This window comes from Stegodyphus dumicola, chromosome 9 (assembly GCF_044657685.1).
Source record: "Stegodyphus dumicola isolate Sdum_Otavi_A_Nest chromosome 9, ASM4465768v1".
NCBI classification, from domain to species: Eukaryota; Metazoa; Arthropoda; class Arachnida; order Araneae; family Eresidae; genus Stegodyphus; species Stegodyphus dumicola.
In genome coordinates this window covers 112843463-112865718 of record NC_140776.1, presented here as the reverse complement: position 1 = coordinate 112865718, position 22256 = coordinate 112843463, and the positions used below count along the sequence as shown (strand labels likewise).

The following is a 22256-nucleotide window of genomic DNA, read 5'->3' as shown; positions in this document are numbered from 1 at the left end:
GTACTTCTTTCCACCTCTTGATAAGACTGGCGATTCGAGTAAGTCTGCATGTATTATCTCACCAGACTTTTGTGTTTTGAATAGTTTTGGTTTAAATGTTCGTTGACTTTGTTTACCACACACACATGGCATCAAAAAATAGTCCATCATTGATAAAATCTATACCATTTTGGCGCAGGTACTCTTTCATGTATTCCTTGATGCCAAAGTGATTATGGCAATTTTGTCATCATCTTCATTACCATCTCATCAAAAGGAGTTGTCATTTCATTGGCAACCAAGTAGGCTGCAGCAGCAGAACCCCTTGTGGCTTAACTGGTTTTGCACTTAGTTCAAAAATTCCATTTGATGAACATAGGGCCTCTGAAAGTATATTATCTTAGGTCTCCTTGCGAAAGAAATGACAGATCATATCATCTGAATCACCAAAGTTTGAGATTTCTTTGCTTCATTCCCTTCGAAGCTGAAAACAAATTTTTGCCAGTTTCTGGTGCATACAGTACATCAGTGAGCTCAATAGATTTTTGTATGTTTCCAACCGTTGCGCACATGTTAAAGTGATGGTACGTCTTGAAATACTCGGCTGAATATGTAATGTGTGCTGTAGCTCCATTATCTTTAAGCCATACATTTCAGCAACAGTCATCTTGACAAGCAAACGCGCTGCATTGAGTATTTGCGAAGAAGTTCTCTGGTTTGCCATTTGTCGTAGTTGGCATGTCAGGGAAAACTGGACAAAATTTACCAATGTGCCCAGGTTTATTACAACGAAAACAGATGCCATTGAAACCTTTCACACCATCACTGGTCTTACTAAGTTTGTTCATCGTTTTGGCATTATTTGTTGTCAAGGTTTGGGATTGGCTGACCATCTGAGGTTTTTTACCGCCCTTCTTCCATCTCTTTCCATTATGTTTTGCGCCATAATTAGCATTGCCACGAATGTTATCATACTTTCGTTTCTAAGCTCTTGATTTCTTCTTTGCAGCCACATGTTGATCTGTTCGATCAGTTTTTCAGGTGACTTTTCTGTCTTTGGCATTCAGTCCTACTGTGATTTGAACTTGATATTCGTCATCAGGAAGAATAGATAAGATTCGTTGTGCTAGCAAGTTCTGCGGTAATTTTCCTTCACCGCTCAACTCTTGCTCACGTTGAAGATCCACCCACAGTGTACGTATACGCGTGAGTGATTGCATTACACTTTCGTCTTTCTCGATCCGAAAGATGAAAAATTGTTGCAGAAGTGTGTCCATTGTTACGCTTGACACCTTCTCAAAATTACTTAATAACTCGTTCGATATCGTAGTGCAGAATTACCATGCATACGGATCAAATTTAACACATTCGGTGACACATTTGTGCGAATGATCACAGCAGCTTTTGCATACGCTTTTGTGACTTCGCTGTACTCGCGTATCGTCTTTTTATTCACACCTTCTGCCGGTGCTATCAAAGATGCCCACACAATCATTGAGCACAAACAAAGAGTTTATTTTAAATTTCAAAACAGTCCAGTTGGATAAACCTTCCAATTTGGTACACTGAGCAAAATTTTTAGCATCCATATTACGTCGTCGTTAACCAGGAAATATGCAGCCAGGAAAAGCTATCGGTACACTGTAGAGATACACTGTGTAGCGAACACACTGTTCAGGTGTAAGTGTTGAAAGCAACAACAAAAGTAACAAAAAATCCGCAATTCAAATCCATCAACATAGCCATCGTTACTTTATTTGCGCAGTTAAACATCGCTAAAACCCATAACCTGTTATAAAATTAACAAAGCAGAGTGATGGCTAAATGAATTTCGTACTTTAATAACAAAAAGGGTAAAGTGAACTTACGTACGTCTTATTGTTTACATAAAAACTTTTAGAATGGCAGATGCATAAAACATAATAATACAACAAAACAATGATGTCACTGAAACTGCACATAACATCAATTAAATGCAATCAAAAATATTAATACATTGTTCATCATCCAAGATCCTTTTTGTTCAGATAATTTGTTCATGATCCGAGGTTTCACTGTATTTGAGAAAAGTGTCTCTTACATTTGTTAACATTTATATTTACTTGTTACATACTTGTGCTTGTAATAAAAAGGCCTTTTTAATAGGTGGCGATCACACACGAACGAAAACTGTTGTAACATCGAAAGTTGGTGCTCTATCTGCTTTTACAAAAAAGAGAAGTACCTGTATTGGATGCCGTTCTCTTTTAGACAAAGATGGTAAATAAATAAGCATGTTTTTTTAACATATAAACACTGTGTTCACAAAAGTTCTTATCAAGCCTTTATTTTCACAACCATTTGTCATAGATCCAGTCACAAGAATATTTTAAATGATGCAAATATTTATATTTGGGTATTTTCATATTTTAAAAATCTGTTTTGTATAAAATAAAAACTCTAAATTTTTTAACCCAATCATCTGATTTTTGTACTTACATGTAGAAAAATTTTGTACTCTCTATGAAAAAACAGGGTTCATACGGTCCTTAAAAGTCCTTAAATTTTTTGGAATTGATTTTTGGTCCTTAAAAGTCCTTAATTTTGGCCAAAATCAGCAGAAGGTCCTTAATTTTAATCATCTGAAATTTCTGTCTGTTTTTATGACTGCCATTTTGAGTGTGAATTAGCATTTTGGAGGAATATTTTTGGCAATTCACTGACATATATGGTTATCTTTTGAATGGGTTCATGGGTTATAATTTGTTTCTATTTCTAATAAAATTGATGGGATACTCGAGTTTCTAAGCAAGAAGTGAAACAAGCATTTCGAAATTCCTTTTTTCTAATAAAGAACTCTTAAACAACTTTTCACTTTTGGGGATGTGAATTCTTTTATTAAACAGCTCTAAATTTGGCGATTTTAGGATCAGTTTCTATAGAAAATTTTTACTTCCGAGATCTAACAATTTTTCGACCAGTTTTTTTAAAGCATCATAACATTGATAAATTTCATTAAAATAATGGTAATATATTGAAATTATATATAAAAAATAACATTAAAATAAAACATTCTATTTTTTGCTGTCATTTTATAAAGTTTCATTTTGGCAACTTATACAATATTATGAATCTGATAAATAAGGCATATTGCTATAAAGCAAAATTTACGAAACAGCTCTTAGCAAGAGCAAAATTAGCTATGCAATTAATTAAAAATGTCTTCTTTTTAATTTTTTCATAGTAAGCGTTTTCCCCATGCAATTGTCTCGGAATATTCAAAATTCTCAAAATATGCATCAGTTTCCTCTATAAAATTAATTTTACAATTTTTCCCTCCTTCTTTTTTTTCAAAATATTTCTGACTTTTTGCTGTTACAGAATTGGTAGGGATAATTTTTCTTTAGGAATTTAGACATTGCAGCTTGGAAAGTTTAGAAGGGTTTGAAGTCAAGATTTATAGACCCACGATTCTAGAAGATTCGAGAAATATGTGACAAAATGAAAAATGTCTCTATGATATTGACACATAATAGATGTATTTTACAGAAAGTTTGCGATGAATTTTTTACCTTTTGGAGAACGTCTGGAAGAACAATGAAAACATAATATTTAAATGTTTTACTCCTGATACTAGAATCTTTTTCTTAACATGTTTATCTTCCCTTTATTTTCTCTACCTTTCACTAGACACAAGCATAAAAAATATCAAAAATGCTTCTAATCTTATCACTGGGCAGGCATTATAGAAAGGGATTTTTTTTTATTAATAAAGAAATTGAAAACTTAGAATTTAAAAGATTCATCTAATATGCCTTAATGCATCATATACAGAGCTGGCACTAGGCATTTTCCCACCTGATGCAGTCTCTGTGGATCCTAAATTCTAAACGTTTTGCTATTTCTAGATTTTGTTGTTCAGTGTGTCGCTAAATTCTAAAAATTCTGCCACACCAGCTTTGTAACCGAGCTTTACCACATATATTTCATATTTCTTCTGAATGTTCATATTACTAAAGAAATAGAATTAGCCACTTTTTCTATACAATCTAAATGCATTTAGTGTTTTTTAGAATAACAGAAATAATTAGATCCAAAAATTCTAAAATGAAAAGGAACCATGTTGAAGAAAGAAACTGAATACATAAAGAAAATTACTCCTCAAAGATATGTGCAGTTATTATTATGTAACTTACCCAATTGTTTATAATTTCAGCCTTTCGTTTTATGATTCAGTCGGGGGTTTGGGACTATTTAACTTTTACCAGATCAAGTAAACCCTCATAGGTACCTTGTGGAGATGTTGAGAAGTTAGGAGATAAGCACGCAGAAACTAGCGAGAGCATTGGTTTGCATATTGAGACAACTCTCTAATTGTTAGAAAAGATGATTAAAGAGAAGAAAATCGATATAAACTAGCCAAAATGTTTGGAAAGGCTTCAAATTAAAATGAAGGATAAATATTTTGTTGAGTGTTGTTACAAAACATAAATGTTTTGTAGCTTTTAATGTGTATCCTAATATCGTTTAAGAATCAATGTCATAAATTACATGTATTTTAAACTATGAAATTTTATTAGATTTTGATTTTAATAGGCTTTTTTTAACAAATATTGTTAAAAAATAAAATTTAATAGTGGTCATGAAAATCCATAATGACTAAGGTTATCTAATTACCTAATTTAATTATTTATAACTAACTGCTTACCCTTAAACGTTATTTCTACATATTAAAGCGAGTTATTGCCTTTCATTAACACTTACTGTGGTCACAAGATAAAACACAAAAATTTTAAAATTCAAGTAAAACTTATTCTTTGCATCTAGTGAAACTTAAAAATAATACAAAACAACATCTCTGGTACTTTAATCGCTTATTGGAACATTAAAGTATATTAACTGGGCTACAATCCCTTGGAACTCTACACAAAGCTATGACACTAACTGCATCAAACAGAGCCTGACTAAGTTTCAACACTTGCCAACTGTGTCTACATCAGACCTTTCAGGTTGTTCTAATAAGCAGGTCTCTCTCTAGACAAGCAACAGCGGTGACAACATTCAGTCTTGTTATGAATCATGCTGATTATGATCTTACTTCTCATTTTAACCTATACCGTTTGACATAAAATCTACCTGCTATTTACTAAACGTCTAGACTGACTAAGTATGTAACAAAATGAGACATAAAAAAATCAACATAAAGCTAACTGTTAGTAAAACGTAAGTAAATGTCATCTTCTTTCAAATATGTCCAACTATTATAAGTGCAAAATATTTAATCGTACTTGATTAATTGCAAAAAGTTTATTTTATTCTCAAACTTATTAATCATTATGTTAATTCATGTTTAGTAATAATGCATACTACTCAGATCTATTTTATTTTTAGGATGGTTTTACAAAAGTGAAATTCAGGCATAGAATAGTATTTTTAATTGAATCTATTCAGTTCCCATTTGCTCATAGGTCCTTAATTTTTTCATTAATGGTCCTTAAAAGTCCTTAAAAGTACTTAATTTCTGTGTGCAGAAATGTGTACAAACCCTGAAAAATAAAATATAAAAAGGTTTGCCTTTACAATAAAAACTGAATGAGATATATACTTAAAATCTGCAATTTTTAACATTGAGGCGTCTTTTGATAAATAAATTGTAACAATTAAAGGATTTCTAGAACACAAATTCTGTAAGATTCTATAAAAAACTTCTCTTTTTTTTTATAAAGAAAAAGATATTGATCAGTACTTTTCATAATAATCTGCATAGAAATGCATGTCATTTAATCTATAAATTTCAGAGACATTTAAGTGATATTTTATTTTTAGTTAAATACAAATCCCAACAGTTCACTTTTCAGTTTGTGGTCACCCCCTGAATATGACATCCAATTTTAAATAAAATATATCTATCAATTTTAGTTGTTCAAGAATACTGTTTGTATTGTACTTTTTATAATGAGTATAATTTATGCCTAAATATAAGAACCGGGAAACTTCATAGTTTTTATTTTTATTATTATTATTTTTTAATTTAAAAATGCCGGAACATGAATCTTGGCATCATTTGAAACATTTTTCTAACTAGATATATATGTCTACAACCAAGACAGTTTTTATCATATTCATAGTTTTTCATATCATATTCATATTTATTCATAGTTTTTATTTTTATTATTATTTTTTTTAATTTAAAAATGCCGGAACATGAATCTTGGCATCATTTGAAACATTTTTCTAACTAGATATATATGTCTACAACCAAGACAGAAGTTGGGTAAAAACTTAGGTGAACACAAATAGTTTTCTGTTAGAATCCCGATACTTGAAAATATCAAAATGTATTTGCATATCATATATATTCAAATTTTAATACTTGTTTATTATCTAGCAGCCACTAATACATTGCAAACAATCTGTTAATTTAATTAAATTAAAAAATAAATGATGATGACTTTTATTACTTTGCTGCTTTTTTCTCTATTTTTCTGATCTCCACATGCTTTCAGTTTGCATGTGGATGCATGTGTTTGCATGTTCTTGAGATGAAAGTTAACCTAGGAACAACATGTATTGATTAGCCAACAAGTAATAACATTTTATTTAATGCTTATTTTTGTCTATGTATCATTGGAAATGTAATAAATTAAAATTTCATGACAAAATACATTGTAAGATTCAAAAGTCCCCGAACTGAGCCTGTAACTTAAAAATTTTTTACAGTAGTTGCGACTGTGAGAACATTTTTGTGTTACTGCATTCTCCTCTTTTTCTAAAAGTGGTTTGTCCCAAATCACGTATTCGAAAGCTCACAGTGACAGCATTTTTCATAAGCAAATGCATTCAGTAACCACCGATAGAAAGAAATGGTGTCAGTTGAACAGAGAATCAATACTGAATTGTGTGGTTGCTTGGGAAAGAGTGCTATGGAGACTTTTGAAATGTTGAAGCGTGTGTATGGAAGTGAAGCGTTATTGAGAACGCAAGCTTTCAGGTGTCATCGTTGTTTCAGAAATGGCCAGGAATTTGCCAAAGACGACGAGCGCTGTGACTATCCCGTGACTTCGTGCACTGATGAAAACATCAAAAAGGTGTCTGCGGCGGTACATGCGAACAGGCAACAAACAATTTGCCAAATAGCAGAGGCCACATGTCATCAGATACTGACTAAGAATTTTAACATGCATAGGGGGTGTCAACACATCGTTCTCTGCATGTTAAACATAGACCAAAAGGGAATTCGTATGGAAATGGCGGAAGACTTAATCTCGACTGTTGACAGAGATCTTTCCCTACTTCGCAGAATTGCTGTTGGAGATGAGAAATTGTGTTTTTTGTACGACCCACAAACCAAGAGAGCATCGACAAGGTCGAAATCACCAAAATCTCCGTGGAAGCAGAAATTCCGCCAAGATCGCTTGAAAGGAAAGGTCATTCTAGAAGTATTCTTCGATATCATTGTGCATCTGAAATTTACCCTGTAGGATGCACTGGGAACAAAGAACTCATCAAAATCCTGCATCATTTGCATGAGTTGATCAGGAAAAAGGGACCAAAAAAATGTGGGCTGAGCAGTCATGGGTGCTGATGCGTGACAACGCTCCTGCTCACCGATCCCAGCTCGTCAATGACTTTCTTGCGAAAATGACAATAACTGTTTTCCCTCATCCTCCTTACTCACCTGCTCTCACACCCTGTGATTTGTTCATATTTCCTGAACTGGCAAGACTTGCAGGGTCCTCGATTTCAAACTTCAGATGAAGCTAAATGTGTGTTGCAATCTGAATTAAAGGACATGGCCAAAAAGGGATTCCAGATAGGCTTCGATGAACTTTACAGGCACTGGCAAAAGTGTGTTGTTGCTCAAAGGTCTTAATTCGAAGGAAGAAGTGTTTCTGCAATTTGATTCATAATATTTTTTACATTATAGAGTCATTCCGGGAACTTTTAAATCCTACCTCGTATATACATGGTCCCAACGTCTAACACCAGGTGGTGCTGAGCACTACCTGGTGAGATTTGCTCTGAGGTGGTCATTTGCAAGTGACCTTGAGAAATGTTAAATGAAGGACAACAATGGATTTAAAGACGAAAATAATAATATATGATCATAAAGATATGAACTGTGTACATTGTATTATGTAATTGTGAAAATGTGTATATGTAAAAATGTAATTAATCGTGTTGTCTGATATAAAGAAACTAGGTGTAATTTCTACCATTCAAAAGAGACACTACATACATACATGTACCATACACATAAATATTTCTTTTCCTCTGCACCCCTTAATATAAGTGTACGCATTTACCTCTTTGGCCTCGCCAAAAAATATGTAGGTATATCTCTGTACCTAATATAATGGCCTTAAGAGGCATCTAATTGCTCTGAAATATTAGGGTAACTTTAGCTTGGCAAATGCTGCTCCAATCTCCAAATACAAATATTGTTGATAAGTTAAATTAAAACTTACTATTTACTTGCCTTTTTAGTTTTATTGTTTTAGTATTATTTATGTATTTTTTATAGATAGTATGTAGTTTCTGTTTGATTTATATGCATATTCATGTAGAAGAAGTTTCTAAATTAGTAGGAGGGAGTTTCTAAATTACGTTGGTTTTCTAAAAAATTTGGTGTTATACTCTTAATTGACCTTTTTTTATTTTAATTCTAGTCATTTACTTGCTAATTTCTCAAAATTCCACTTGTTTAAATTTCTTTTTAGTTTAGTAATTCAGAGCATTTGGTTTTGAATTTTACTTTTACCCTTTCCTACATGGATGACAAAACACGAATTCAATAATTGAAGAGATAGGTTTGGAGGCAACTTCCCCTTGATAAGTCTGTCTCCTGCCTGTTCAACAATTATTCACTTATGCATTTGTATAATTTTTAGGATTAAAAAAATTCTTTGAAATTATATACAGTGCAAAGTCTTTAATCCAGAATGATCTATAATACAGACTTCAAAGCTACAAACTTTCTGCGCATGCGTAAACGCATAATGTGTTTACGCATGCGCATAATATCTTTACGCATGAACATAAGATCTTTACGCATGTGCGTTTAATGTATAATGGGCGGTATATGCTAGGCTAATATTATCTAATTATCTCTTTCAGTTAACGTTGCAGATTGCATTGTTCCTTAATCTTCTAATTGGATGCGGCTTATTATTTTTTGCAGACTGTTAGAGCAGTTTTATAAAAAGTAAGCTTGAACTTTCGATTATGTCAAAAAGAGTTTCCGATTCTGAAGCTGACAAAGGATCTTCAAAGCGAAAGCATGTTTCGATGTCCATTAAACAAAAAGTGGAATTACTGCAAAAAATAAATAAAGGTTTTCCCTCTTCTCCCCTCTTTTTTTTTTTTTTTTATTTTTTATTTTTTTTTAAATTTTATTTTGATACCCTTTAGATCATAATTGCTCTTTATTTCATAAATTACGGTTTCATATTTTTAATTTTATAATTTCTGCATGCCATCTTACCAGCTTTAAATTGATGATCTATAATCCGGAAAGACCCCTAATTGGAAACACCGAAGTCCCAATGAGTCCGGATTAAAGATTTTGTATTGTATTTGTTCATGGATTTTGATACTTGCACTTGATTTACATATGATCTCAGAATTTAAATGATATATAGATTAGTTCACAGCAATAATCATTTATTTGTTTGCAATTAAATTTCATTAACTTTTAATTTGTTTTTTACGAATAGAGAATGTTTATTAAATTCTCATATACTATATATGTATTCAATTAATTTTCAGTTTCAATAATTAGAAATGTTGCCACAATTGATAAGTCTAACATGATACCACAATTGATAAGTATTACAAATGATGCCACAACTGATAAGTATTACAAATGACACCACAATTGAGAAGTATTACAATGCCACATTTTATAAAAACTCATCTAGAGTGTATAACTTACAAATACATTCTATATATTTATATATATTTTTTTTAATTTTCACTTTTTCAGCTTAAATTATTCCTGCCTTATAAATTATATACTCTATATATTATACACTCTACATGCAATTTAATTCATAATATTTTTTACCTTATAAACTCAGTCCGTGAACTTTTGAATCCTACCTCATAAATATTATTAAAGCCTTGAATTAATGGAACCTTTTATTATTTAAGCCAAAGAAAGTAAACTTTGTTTAAGTAAAATGAGTGGAATTGTTTTATATATACTGGTTTTAAAAATTGGGTACGTGTAATATTATGTTGTCCTCCATTTCAATGAAAAGTAAGCACAATCTTTGTCAGGGAAAAATATGTCACCCCTTTTAGTAATAGACATTGTACTAATGATTTTTTTTTAAATTATTATTCCGTCAATTGTGAATGTTGGCTGCTTTGAAGGCATGGCTGACCATGAATGTTATCAAAGTATGGAACTATGACCATGAATGTTAGGTAACATGAGAATTTGCAGAAATCCTCCCAAAGTTGCATCAATCATTCCTAAGAATCCTGAAAGAAACTAACGCCTGTTTATTTAATAAACAGTCAACATTCAATCCACTTTATTTTTGTGCTTCGTAAAAAACCTTTTGTTGATTTCTACTGTTTTATTAGACTTCTGATTCCAGAAGAAATTCTGTTTAGAATGCTGTGAGTGCAAACATCACACAGGTAATTGTTCCAGTCTGTTAAATACTATTTTGTTGGCTACATTTGGCTGACCATATTGTGTCCATTACTACACACTTTTTCCATGGTAGGATCCCAATGAGAACAATGTCTCCCACAGATATCATTGACCACTTTTGTAGTTAAGGTCTTTAAGAACCTAAATATTCAAACCTGAATCTTTTCCTAAGATCCTTTTATCAAGTGCAAGTCGATATTTGAACCTTCTGTTAAGTCTTTTGTGATCTGCTGCATCACACTCTTGTGCTTCAATTTCCTTGATGTCTTGAAGGAATAATGATGGTGACAGAGGAACAAAATCTGAATTCCTTTCCGAAATATATGCGAGAGGTCTTGAGTTAATAACCGACTCGCAGTCACATAGAACTGTGAACTTTTCATTTCTGCCTTTTTATAACTTGTGCAAAATCATGTCTCTTGGCGACAGTTTCATGGTCAACATGATAATATGTAAGTACCAATTTTTATTTGAACTTTTCAAAATGTATGCATTTTGCATTCATTGAGTTATCAGCAATATGAGATATTCATGTTTCCTTTTTTTATTTAGTTTTCTTAAAATATAGTAAACATTAAGTGTGGAGACAAAAGCAGTGTGGTAAATATGTTTTAAGATCAGCGTGCTTTAAATGTATTAATTCATTTAGGTACTGAGTAAGGTATGAGAAATAACTTGTGTTTGCAATATATTATAACTTCTTTATTTTTCTTCCCAAAAATTGTTTTCTTTTGCTTCATAAACTTTGAAATATATATGTGAAAAAAACGTTTTAATGTTTGTTATTAAGAAATGGTATTTCGACAAAATTATATACTTTGAGTCCCAGAGGTTATTGAAAAAACGCTGTCAAAGAGTCCCAAATAGTGCAACCGCGCTTTCTCTAAATGAGTACAAAAAGACCCAAGCAGCGGGACAGCACTTGTTTTATTTTAAGTCAAGAAATACCAAACGGCGCAATAGCGCTTTGTTTATTTTACATTGATGAATCCCAATTGGAGCAATAACACTTCTTACATTTGTTAGTTATCAAAATTCTCATCTTTTTCTCATTATTCCATCACATTTATTGCAGTTTGCAAAGCAATTGGACATATTCTTGCATAAGTGTTTCTCATTTTGTCCACGATGTTCAAAATGTACTGCGTTTTCTCAACGTAAGCAATAAGGTACTGGGTTTTCTCGACATAAGCATGTTTAATCTCAACAGCGCAATCACACTGCTTATTACTCAAACAGTTAACATTACAGCATGAATGCATTTTTATCAAGCAGATATTTCAGGCATTGTAATTAACAAGGTATATATTTGAAACACATTTAAATGTAACATAGGCTATTAAAATAATAAAAGTGTCAGAAATATTTTAAAAGGCTACTGAAATACTGTAATGGCTTGGTTTATACCATTGCTGCAAAATTTGCCAAACAGGGCATCTTACGAAATGAAACTTTTAGTTGCCTTTGGGGGACATTAATTAAAAGTTGTTTTGTGTTAATAATGTTCTTGAAGTAATTATAGTTATGGAAAAGTCCATGATTTAGTAATAAACTCTGTTTCCCCCCTCCTCATATATTTGATATGCATATTTTTCAATTACATGCTCTTTGAAATTTATAGAAATAATTTTATGTAATATTAAATATTATTTTTCTAATATTGGTATTATAAATTTCTTAATGAATGAGAAGAATGCATTTGAAAAGTTTTTATATCATAATTTATGTTTTCGGTTTGAGCATTTGTTGATCTATACTTTGATAATATAAAGTTACTAATTAAACAGGATTACTACTAGAAAACTATTTTATCTACTTTTGCCTTTTTTGCAGTTTATAATTTTGAGATTTTGGCATTTTCAGTCTTGTGACATATGGCTGAGCATAATCAGTAGCTGTGTTAGGTGGTGTCAAAAGAATTGGAATTAATGAAATATTTACTCTGTTAAATGATAAAACAACAATGCAGAACCAAGACAATTGATGGCAGTGAATATAATTTAGCTGATTTTTTATTCAACAAACATTTCTTCCATTCCTTTCTCTCTCGGAATTTACTTTTGCACAGGTTTATAGTTTTGTGAATAATTCCTCGGATCATACGGTAGTAGCCATTTGTTTCAAATAAATGTTTTATTTTCAGTAATTTTACTACTCATTTAATTTACATACTTCGTCTGAAATCTGTATGATGAAATGTCTGAGGTCAAAAGCATGAATCATTTGATTCTCTTATTATTATAATTGCTAGCTCCAAGAAATTAATGACATTTAATTTAGAAATCGGAACCTACAGAAACATTTTTTTTTTTTTTTTTTTAAATCAGTTTCATGGTCACTTCAGACTTAATCCATGCGTGGAATTATAATATAATTTGGTTCAAAAGTTCTTTCATAAGTTAACATGAATTCAGAATTATAATGTTATAAAATTATTTAGAAAGGCAGATCTTGTATACTTCACTTATTACATTGCAAGTGCAACTTGCATGATATAGTTGATTTGGTTTGGCTGTGTGTTTGCGATTTTTATGTGCAAGAAGTACCAAATCTGCTTTTGTAGTGTATACTGAAATTTGTGTTTGGTTAAAAGTAGGAAGGAGACTACGTAGAAATGAAAATTCTATTTCTTGATCTTCCTGTTTCCAGGCTGTAATATAAAGACAGTTGCTAAAATAGGTTGATTCTAAAGTGTGTGCATGTGATTTTGATTTTTGTTTTCATGATTTTGGTGCTTTCTTTCCTCTTCCAATGCTTCAGATATTTTTAATTTAAAATAACATAAATTTTGCTTTGAAAGCAGGAAGAACAAAAATCTTCTTTTTCTCTCTTCTTCCTTTTTTACCTGCACACACACACATATATATATATACAGAATAAAGTCTTTAATCCGAACGTCCATAAACCGGAATGATCGATAATCCGGACCTCAAAGCTACGAACTTTCTGCGCATGCATAAACGCATAATAACTTTACGCATGTGCATAATACATTTATGCATGCACGTTTAATGTATAACAAACGGTATAAGCTAGGCTAAAATTATCTGATTATCTATTTCAGTTAATGTTGCAGATTGCGTTGTTCCTTAATCTTCTAATTGGATCCGGCTTATTATTTTTTGCAGACTATTAAAGCAATTTTTTGAAAAGTAAGCATGAACTTTTAATTATGTCAAAAAGAGTTTCCAATTCTGGAGCTGCCAAAGAATCTACAAAGTGAAAGCATGTTTCGATGTCCATTAAACAAAAAGTGGAATTGCTGCAAAAAAATGGATAAAGGCATGAAGAAAGTGACAGAGAGGTGATTTGTTTCTTTAACCATTCCGAAATCTGTTTATCAATTTCATGCAGCTCTGCGGGGGGGGGGGATGTCGCATCGCGCAATGAAGTGGAAGTTGATCTGTCAGCACTATCCTCATCTTCAGGGCTGATGTTTTTATTTTAATCGGCTTATAATTCCTTACTAAATGTAGTGTTTCATCTCGATGTACTCCGTTATGATTTAAATCAATTTCCTCGTCATTATCACGAATACACATCAAATAGTTTTCTGTTTGCAATTTTCAAATTTTGACTATGCATAATGTATGCTATACGCATGCGCGCGTTGAAAGAAATGTTGAATAAAGTAAACAAATCAATATTAAGCCTCTTTTTTTTTTTTTTTGTAAGTTTTGATACCCTTTAGATCATAATTGCTCTTTATTTCATAAATTAACGGTTTTCATATTTTTAATTGTATAATTTCTGCAAGCCATCTTACCAGATTTAAATTGATTATCTACAATCCAGAAAAACCGCTAATCTGGAATTGCCGAAGTCCCGACGAGTCCGGATTAAAGATTTTGTACTGTATATATATATATCATGTGTCTTTTTTTACAAGGCTGCATACTTTTGTACCGTATTATTTAGTTAAAACATGTGAAAAACATCTTATAAATTATGTAATTCAAGCTAAAGCATAAGATAAGTTTGATTGTTAATTTGTTAATTTTAAGAATAACAGTTTAAACTATTAAGCTTCACATTAAACATTTTAGGACAGGGATGTCAAACTCATAGGTACACTTGGGCCAAACAAACAAGGTTTAATTTTTGGCGGGCCGCAAAAAAAAAAAAATCAATATTCATAGAAACGTAGATTTATTTCGAATAATACAATAATAAACATATATATATATTTATATAGAAAAGAACAAGAAAAATTTAATGTTTACGTCCTGATACTTGACATCTCTTCTCTGCTATTATCTTTCCTATTTCGGGGGAAATTTTGTTTGCAGTGATAACTTTCAACGCTGACCCAAGGTGAGCATCATTAATACGGTTTCTAATAGGAGACTTATTACCTTTCATGACTGAAAATAACTGTTCGCACCGATAAGTGCTACCAAACATGGAAATAATTTCATATGCGAATTTTCAAGTATTTTCAAACCTGGCTGGTAAATATTTGTAAAATTCAGGCACGCCCACTTCAATGAATTTTGCTTTCAAATTTGAGTTGCATTGAATCTTGATCACCTCCATTTGCATATGGCTGGGTACTGAGTCAATACTTATTGAGAAAATCGAAGAAAACAAAAACAAAACAAAAAAAAAAAAAAAAAATTGTCTTCGAGGGAACTAAAATCATTAAACCTCGTTTCAAATTCAGTTGTTAAATTTGCAATTTTTTCTGCGTATCTTTGATACGAACAAGTATCATCTAAACTTGATTTGTTCATGCTGCACGTCGGGAAGTGTGTCAAATCTTCATTTTTAAATTGTTTTTCCCAAAGAACTAGTTGACATTTGAATGCTTTAATTATGTCAAACATGTTCGTAATGATATGATCTTTTCCTTGTAACGATAAATTTAAATCAGTTAAGTGTTTGGTTATATCAACCAAGAAAGATAAATCTTGTATCCATATTGGATCGTAAAACAAACTTACGTCTTGATTTTTCGTTTTTAAAAACTGACGTATTTCTTCTTTCAAATCCCAGAATTGTTTGAGAATCTTGGAGCAAGATAACCAACGTACCTCGGTATAGTAGGACAAACCCGAATATTCACTATCTAACTCACTTAAGAAAGCAGTGAATTGACGCTGATTTAAACCTCGAGATCTTATAAAATTTATAACTTTTTTTATGTATGACAAAACATTCTCCATATTCATTACTTTCGTGCATAGAACTTCTTGATGTATAATACAATGCATATGATGAATGTTTGAACCGTGAATTTCACTAAGCTTTTTTCTTAGTAATGCTACGAAGCCCTTGTTTTTCCCGGTCATTGATGGAGCACCATCTGTAGCTACAGAATTTAATTTTGCCAAAGATAGATTGTATTTCTGCAGAAGTCCAAAAACACAAGTAAATATATCTTCTCCTGTGTTAGTACCAAGCATCGGTATTAGTTCCAGTAATTCCTCAAAAATGTTAAAATTCTTGTCAGAAGAACAAAGAAACACTGCTAATTGAGCTTTGCCACTAATGTCCGTGCTCTCGTCACAGGCAATGGAGAAACTTTCGAAACTAGATGATTTTGCTTTGATCTGATCACTTAAATTCGCGGCTAAATCAGTAACTCTTTCCGCAACTGTATTTCGAGACAATGAAATTGATTGAAAAGCCTTCACATTTCCAGGACAAACATTTTCTCCAGCTTTCATTAGGCATTCCTTGATGAAATCACCGTCAGTAAAAGGCTTCGAATGTTTAGCTATCAACTCGGACAAGACGTAGCTTGCATGTACCGCCACTTCACTTTCTTGCAATACTTTACTAAACATGGACTGTTGCTTTTTCACTCCTAACTTGAGCTCTTTCAACTTTTCTTCTCTCATTAATCCTTTGTAATTGTTATATTTCGATTTGTGTTGTTCGTAATGACGTTTAATATTATATAACTTTGGTACATTAATAGTATTATTACATATCAAGCAGATTATTTTATCTTTTATTTCACAGCAAAAATATTCTAATTCCCATTTTACTTGGAATATTGTATGTTCGTCAGCAATTTTTCGTTTAATTTTACTACCACTTGGTTTTGATATAGACATACTGAATACAAAGGGCTGGAATAAAGACGGTTAACGTTAAAAAGTTAACAAAATTGTATTCTTTCCACAAGAGATAAATCAAAATGCTGAAATATTTCTTCAAAAATATTCTAACAATATCACAAAATGTCTAACGTTTAGCAAAAATCAATTCAAAACAGAGAAACTAATTCTATCTCACAGCGAAATCGCTACAAATCAATCACAGCATTAAGTAAACAAACAGTTCGCTAGAACTACAGCTACTACTGAGATGAGTTGTTTGTTCTCGGCTTTTATAAGCTTTATAATTAATTTCTCGAATATACTGGAAACATCTATAAATATCTGGATTTTTGTGGATGGCAACAGCAATTACGAGATATTTATTTATTAGGTATTAAATGCATGCGCTGTTCTATTTTTAACCTTCCAACGCAGCTGTCTTTTCAAAAATCATCTGCGTTGCTAAGGCAACATGAAGCAAATCTAATTACAATTCTAAATAAAAAAAAACTAAATAAATAAATAAATATGAAATCCGTAACAATATGTGAATTAAGTAATAATTAATAATAAAGCAAAGTGCATGCACCAATATATCGTACAAAACTAAGATTGGAAAACTGAGACCATGAGTTCGGCCACATTCGGTTATCGGGGGATGCGTACAAGTTCTGAGTGCACATGTCCCCCAAAAGCCGAAGGTAGCTGAACGCAAGCTACTCACACGCATTTGTAATTTAAGTAGTGTGTGTGTCAGCTCGCTGTGAGTAATCTAACAACACTGAATAAATGATCGTTAATTACTTAGCAGTAAACATTTCATTTTTTTCTTCGTTGATATGTTATTTTATTATTATATATTATTATTTGCCGACATATTGGCCGGGCGGCAAAAATATTTGTTGTGGGCCGCAAATTTGACATCCTTGTTTTAGGAGCTAGTTCTACATTTTCTTGCAGTTTTATAAAATGTCTTGTAAAACTAAATGTAGACTAAACTGAAATGCACACAAACTTAAAATGGTAGTGTATACATTAATTGTAAATAAAGACTTCTTTCTTATAAATTTGTAAAAAGAAAAAGAGGGAGGTCATGTTGAAGCTACTATTGAGTTCAAAAGTGCTATCTGATATACAAGTTGACATATTTTATTGCTAAAAAAGCATTTTTCAATAGCTTTATTTATTTCATTACAACAAATGTGCCTAACCTTTTATGAGTGTGATCGTATGGGTAATAAAGTGGTTTACTAATGCACAGGAAAAAAAGAAAATAATCATTAAATTAATGGACGGGTAGCATGTAATCAACTAAAAGGCATATCATGGCTAACCTATACTTCATTAATCTTCATATTATATAATTGTGTAATTTGTAGATATTGTAATTTAAAGTATGTTTATATCTAATGTAATATTTTTCAGATGCTGCTGTGTGCAATCACTGTAAATGTCGTGAGGGTGAGATATATCAAACTGAAGTAAGTAATATTATTGAAGCTCATTTGGAGTGCAAAATACTGTTAAGAAACTAACCCGTTCAGTGCCGCTCCTGAGTTAGCTCGGCCTTACTGAGTTAAAACACGACACTGAACAGGTTAAAGACCTAAAATAGTGTAATTTTCTGCATATAAAATTTTGATTCAAAGAAATGTTAAATTGCAGTTTCAAAATAGAATCTTAGGGTGGACATAGTACTTAAATGTCATGCAGATTAATAGTAATTTATTTCAATTTATAGCAATCATACTGGCTCAAATACAAGGTAACCTCACATATCAGAGTATCTTATACCTTTGTGGATATTTCACATGAACGAAAAAGTAAGCTAACATTTGTGTGACCTTATTGTACCTTAAGTATTAAGTAGTCTAAATAAAACTTGTGATAAACCTAAGTAAAAGAGTTTTCTGTCAAACTGAGGAATAAAGTTATAAAATGTTGTAATACATGTGAGATGGATATGGTTTTCAGCAATGCATTTTGAACAAGGAGGAGGCATAATTTTATTATATTCAGATCTATGTGATGGGGGCAAATTAAATATAATTTATTGTAATTTTATTGCTTGTCTAGTACATTTAAAATACTTAACTTAAAAAAATTAATTCCAGATTTTTTGTCCTAAAATAAGTTAAAAAATAATACAGTAACATCAATGCATCATTGCCAACCATAAGGCATCTTTAACGTGTCTTTCGAATTGTAACAGTATTATATTGTTTATCTCTACACCAGCAGGAAATAAACTTTTTAGTAATACTTTAATGCTTGGCAACAAGACTATAAAAGTTTTACCATTTGAATATCAATCTACATGATGTAGTACGCAAAATATCAGTATTCTGGTTATTAAAATTCTCCAAATTTCTTCTTACAGAAATAAACAAAAGAAACATAATCTGTGAAAATCAAATGATAATAAAAGTCTCCTGATATTGATACAGTCAAAAGTCGTTAATTCGGACACCCATAATCCGGAATGACCTATAATCCGGACCTCAAAGCTACAAACTTTCTGCGCATGCGTCGCTGTCACGCATGCGCACAGGCGTTTGAGAGTGCGCGTAAGACCTTTACGGCTGCGAATATGTTTGTACGCATGCGCATTTAATGTGTAACGGAGGTATAAGCTAAGCTAAAATTATCTAATTCAGTTAATGTTGCAAATTGCGTTGTTCCTTAATCTTCGAATTGGATCCAGCTTATTATTTTTTGCAGACTGTTAGAGCAATTTCATAAAAGTAAGCTTGAACTTTCAATTATGTCAAATAGAATTTTATGATCTATATTTACTAATATGTAATTTGTATCTACAAAGCGAAAGTATGTTTTGAAATCCGAAATCTGTTTATCAATTTCACGCCGCGGATTTAAAGTTGATCTGTCAGCACTATCCTTATCTTCAGGGCAGATGTTTTTATTTTATTTGGCTTATAATTCCTTACTAAGTGTAGTATTCCATCTCGATGTACTCCGTCTTTGATATGATTTAAATCAAGTTCCTCGTCATTATAATTCACTTCCGATAGTGAAGAAAGTGACCCAGCGATTATTGAAAACGAAAACATTTCGATTGACAAATTAGTCGGTATTCTCAACACAGCAATTATAGGACTTGAACAGCGGAACTTTGTAACTAAACAAGAAATTATGTCTGTTTAATAGAGTTAAAGAGAAAGTATTATCACATGAAATGAAGCAACTTACATTGAAAGAAATGTTTAATAAAGTAAACAAATAAATATTAAGCTTTTTCTTTTTGTAAATTTTGATACCCTTTAAATCATAATTGTTCTTTATTTCATAAATTACAGTTTCAAATTTTTAATTTTGTAATTTCTGCATGTTATCTTACCAGATTTAAACTGATGATCTATAATCCGGAATCGCCGAAGTCCCGACGAGTCCAGATTAACGACTTTTAACATAAATTTTATGTAGTAAAAGTTAATATACAGTGGCTCACATTTGTTCTAGGTCACTGTATTTTTGAAATTTATTTGCATAGCTCTTGTACTAAATATTGAAAAAATAGACTCAAAATTTTTTCCTAATATACATTTTCTCCTCTGTTTTAAGACTTGCTTGTTATAAAATAAATATCTTAAGACCGTAATTGGTAACTCAAGAGTTTTGCTGATGTTTTAAAAGACGATGTTCTTGTCATATTTTTTTGAAATAAAAACTCATTACAAGAATTATTGTTTAAATTATTACTTGTTTAGCAAAGTGTATTAGCAGTTCTGTATATGAAGTGAACGTGGCAAGATGCTACAAATTAATAGCAAGTTCTGCTTAAAATTTAACTAGCCACAATTTTAGAAATTCTAAACAAAGTGTTCAAAAATTTTTCATGTATTAAATTGATTGAAATTGTGTGGAACTGCTCAAAATACACTGAAGTCTGTATCACATTCCAACCAGACATGAAGAAGTTGGAGTTTTATCCTATGAAAAGTCAAACAAAACCTAAAAATTAATGCTATAAAATTTGCAGCAGATTTAGAAGACTGGCTCATAAAGAAAGTTAAGTTCAAAGAAAATTAACTAAAAGTTAGAATTATTAGGATGTAATCAATGATCAGCAAAAGGAAAATTCATCAAGAAAAGGAAAATATGCCTGACATTTGCAATATCCATGGTAAGCAAATATTTATTGTATGCAATGATGTCATATTAGCAGATGAGTCAAAATTTAATATATTTGTATCTGATGGACAAATTAATGAGAAAGCCAAATAATAATTTGGATGTTTCTCTTCATCTGGGATGGGAAATTTACTTTTTATAGAACATAATATGCATCTTTATAAATTTGTAAATATTCTTAGTTAAAATCTGAAAGCATCTGCAAGAAAACATAGAATGCAAATATATTCATGTTCTATCAGGATGAAAATCCTAAACACAGAGCCCCAAATATTCGCTTGTGGTTATTATACAGCCGTTCTAAAGTTATCAAAATACCTCCATATTTCTTCAGACTTAAATCCTATCAAATATGTATGGAACGAGTTGGAGAAAAGCTATTATTGCAAAGGAATAGAGCATTTTTACTAGGAAAAAAAATTAGTTAAAGCCATACCCAAGTATAATTTTAGCTAAAAGGTACCTGAGTATTAGATGAACCAATATTTTCATGTTTATGGCAAATATAAACTGCTTGGTCAAAATATCTGAAGTGAATTCATTTACAGAACTTTTTTTTTTAACCCAAAAATGTTTTGAAGACAAGCAGTTTAATTTAAAAAAAAAAAAAAAAAAAAAAAAGGTCAATAGCTTCTCTACCTGAAAGAAAAAAAATCATGTCTCTTACATTTAGTAACTGATATTTGGAAATAAAATTGAAAAACACAAGTTTCTGAAAGCAAGTATGAGCCACTTTATATATAAATTCTAAATAAAAGTAATTATGAGTAAATTAAAAAGCCTATAACCTGTGCTGAAGCTGCAAAGTAATAAACTAATAATTAGAAAAAATTTTAATATACCATCTCCAGGAAATAGAAATTCAATTAAAACCATGAAAAATGTTCATTTAGTCATTTTAGTCATGTTCTTCATGAGCAACTTAATTTTAAAAATAATTAAAATTAAAAAGATTATTTACTAATTTGATTTTGTTTATAAAGGTTCTTTTGGCTTAAATGGACTAATGTCTTTCTATTGATTGAATATTGTTTGTGACTTTTATTTTGCTGTAGCAGAAATATAATTTGATCCTTGCTTGGAAAAAAAGACGATTTTTTTTTAAAAATAAGTTTACGGGTTTGTTTGTTTGTTTTGGGCAATAGATATCTAGAATATACTAATTAAAATATTGACTGAAAATTTTTTTCATGGTTTTAATTAGATTTCTGTTCCTTGGAAATGGTATATGAAACCTTTTTCTAATTATATATATATATTATATGTTTTTGAAAATTTGCTGTCTCTTTATCTTGAAGACAAATTCTTTTGAGTATGAAATTGTTGTACTGTTTGCAGTAATGTAAATAACTAATTATTAAATTTCTTTGTCTTTGGAGAACAATATTTTGCAGTATCAATTGTTTGCATATTCTGTTTTTTACCTGTTGGCT

General features: G+C 31.1%; 1 protein-coding gene across 2 annotated transcripts in view; it reads left to right on the top strand.

Moving 5' to 3' along the window:
• The window catches only part of PolD1 (DNA polymerase delta 1, catalytic subunit), a 156046-nt gene that overhangs the window by 119614 nt on the left and 14176 nt on the right, over positions 1 to 22256 (top strand). Inside the window, exons 17-19 of one of the 2 annotated variants that reach the window (XR_015043066.1) lie at positions 2125 to 2238; positions 18097 to 18152; positions 18413 to 18494. Coding sequence is in view for 1 of the 2 variants with exons in the window: in XM_085823925.1 (XP_085680051.1) it covers positions 2125 to 2238; positions 18097 to 18152 (170 nt within the window). In the remaining variant the exon portion in view is untranslated. The remainder of the gene's footprint in view (positions 1 to 2124; positions 2239 to 18096; positions 18153 to 18412; positions 18495 to 22256) is intronic. The other variant, XM_085823925.1, reaches the window with a different exon arrangement.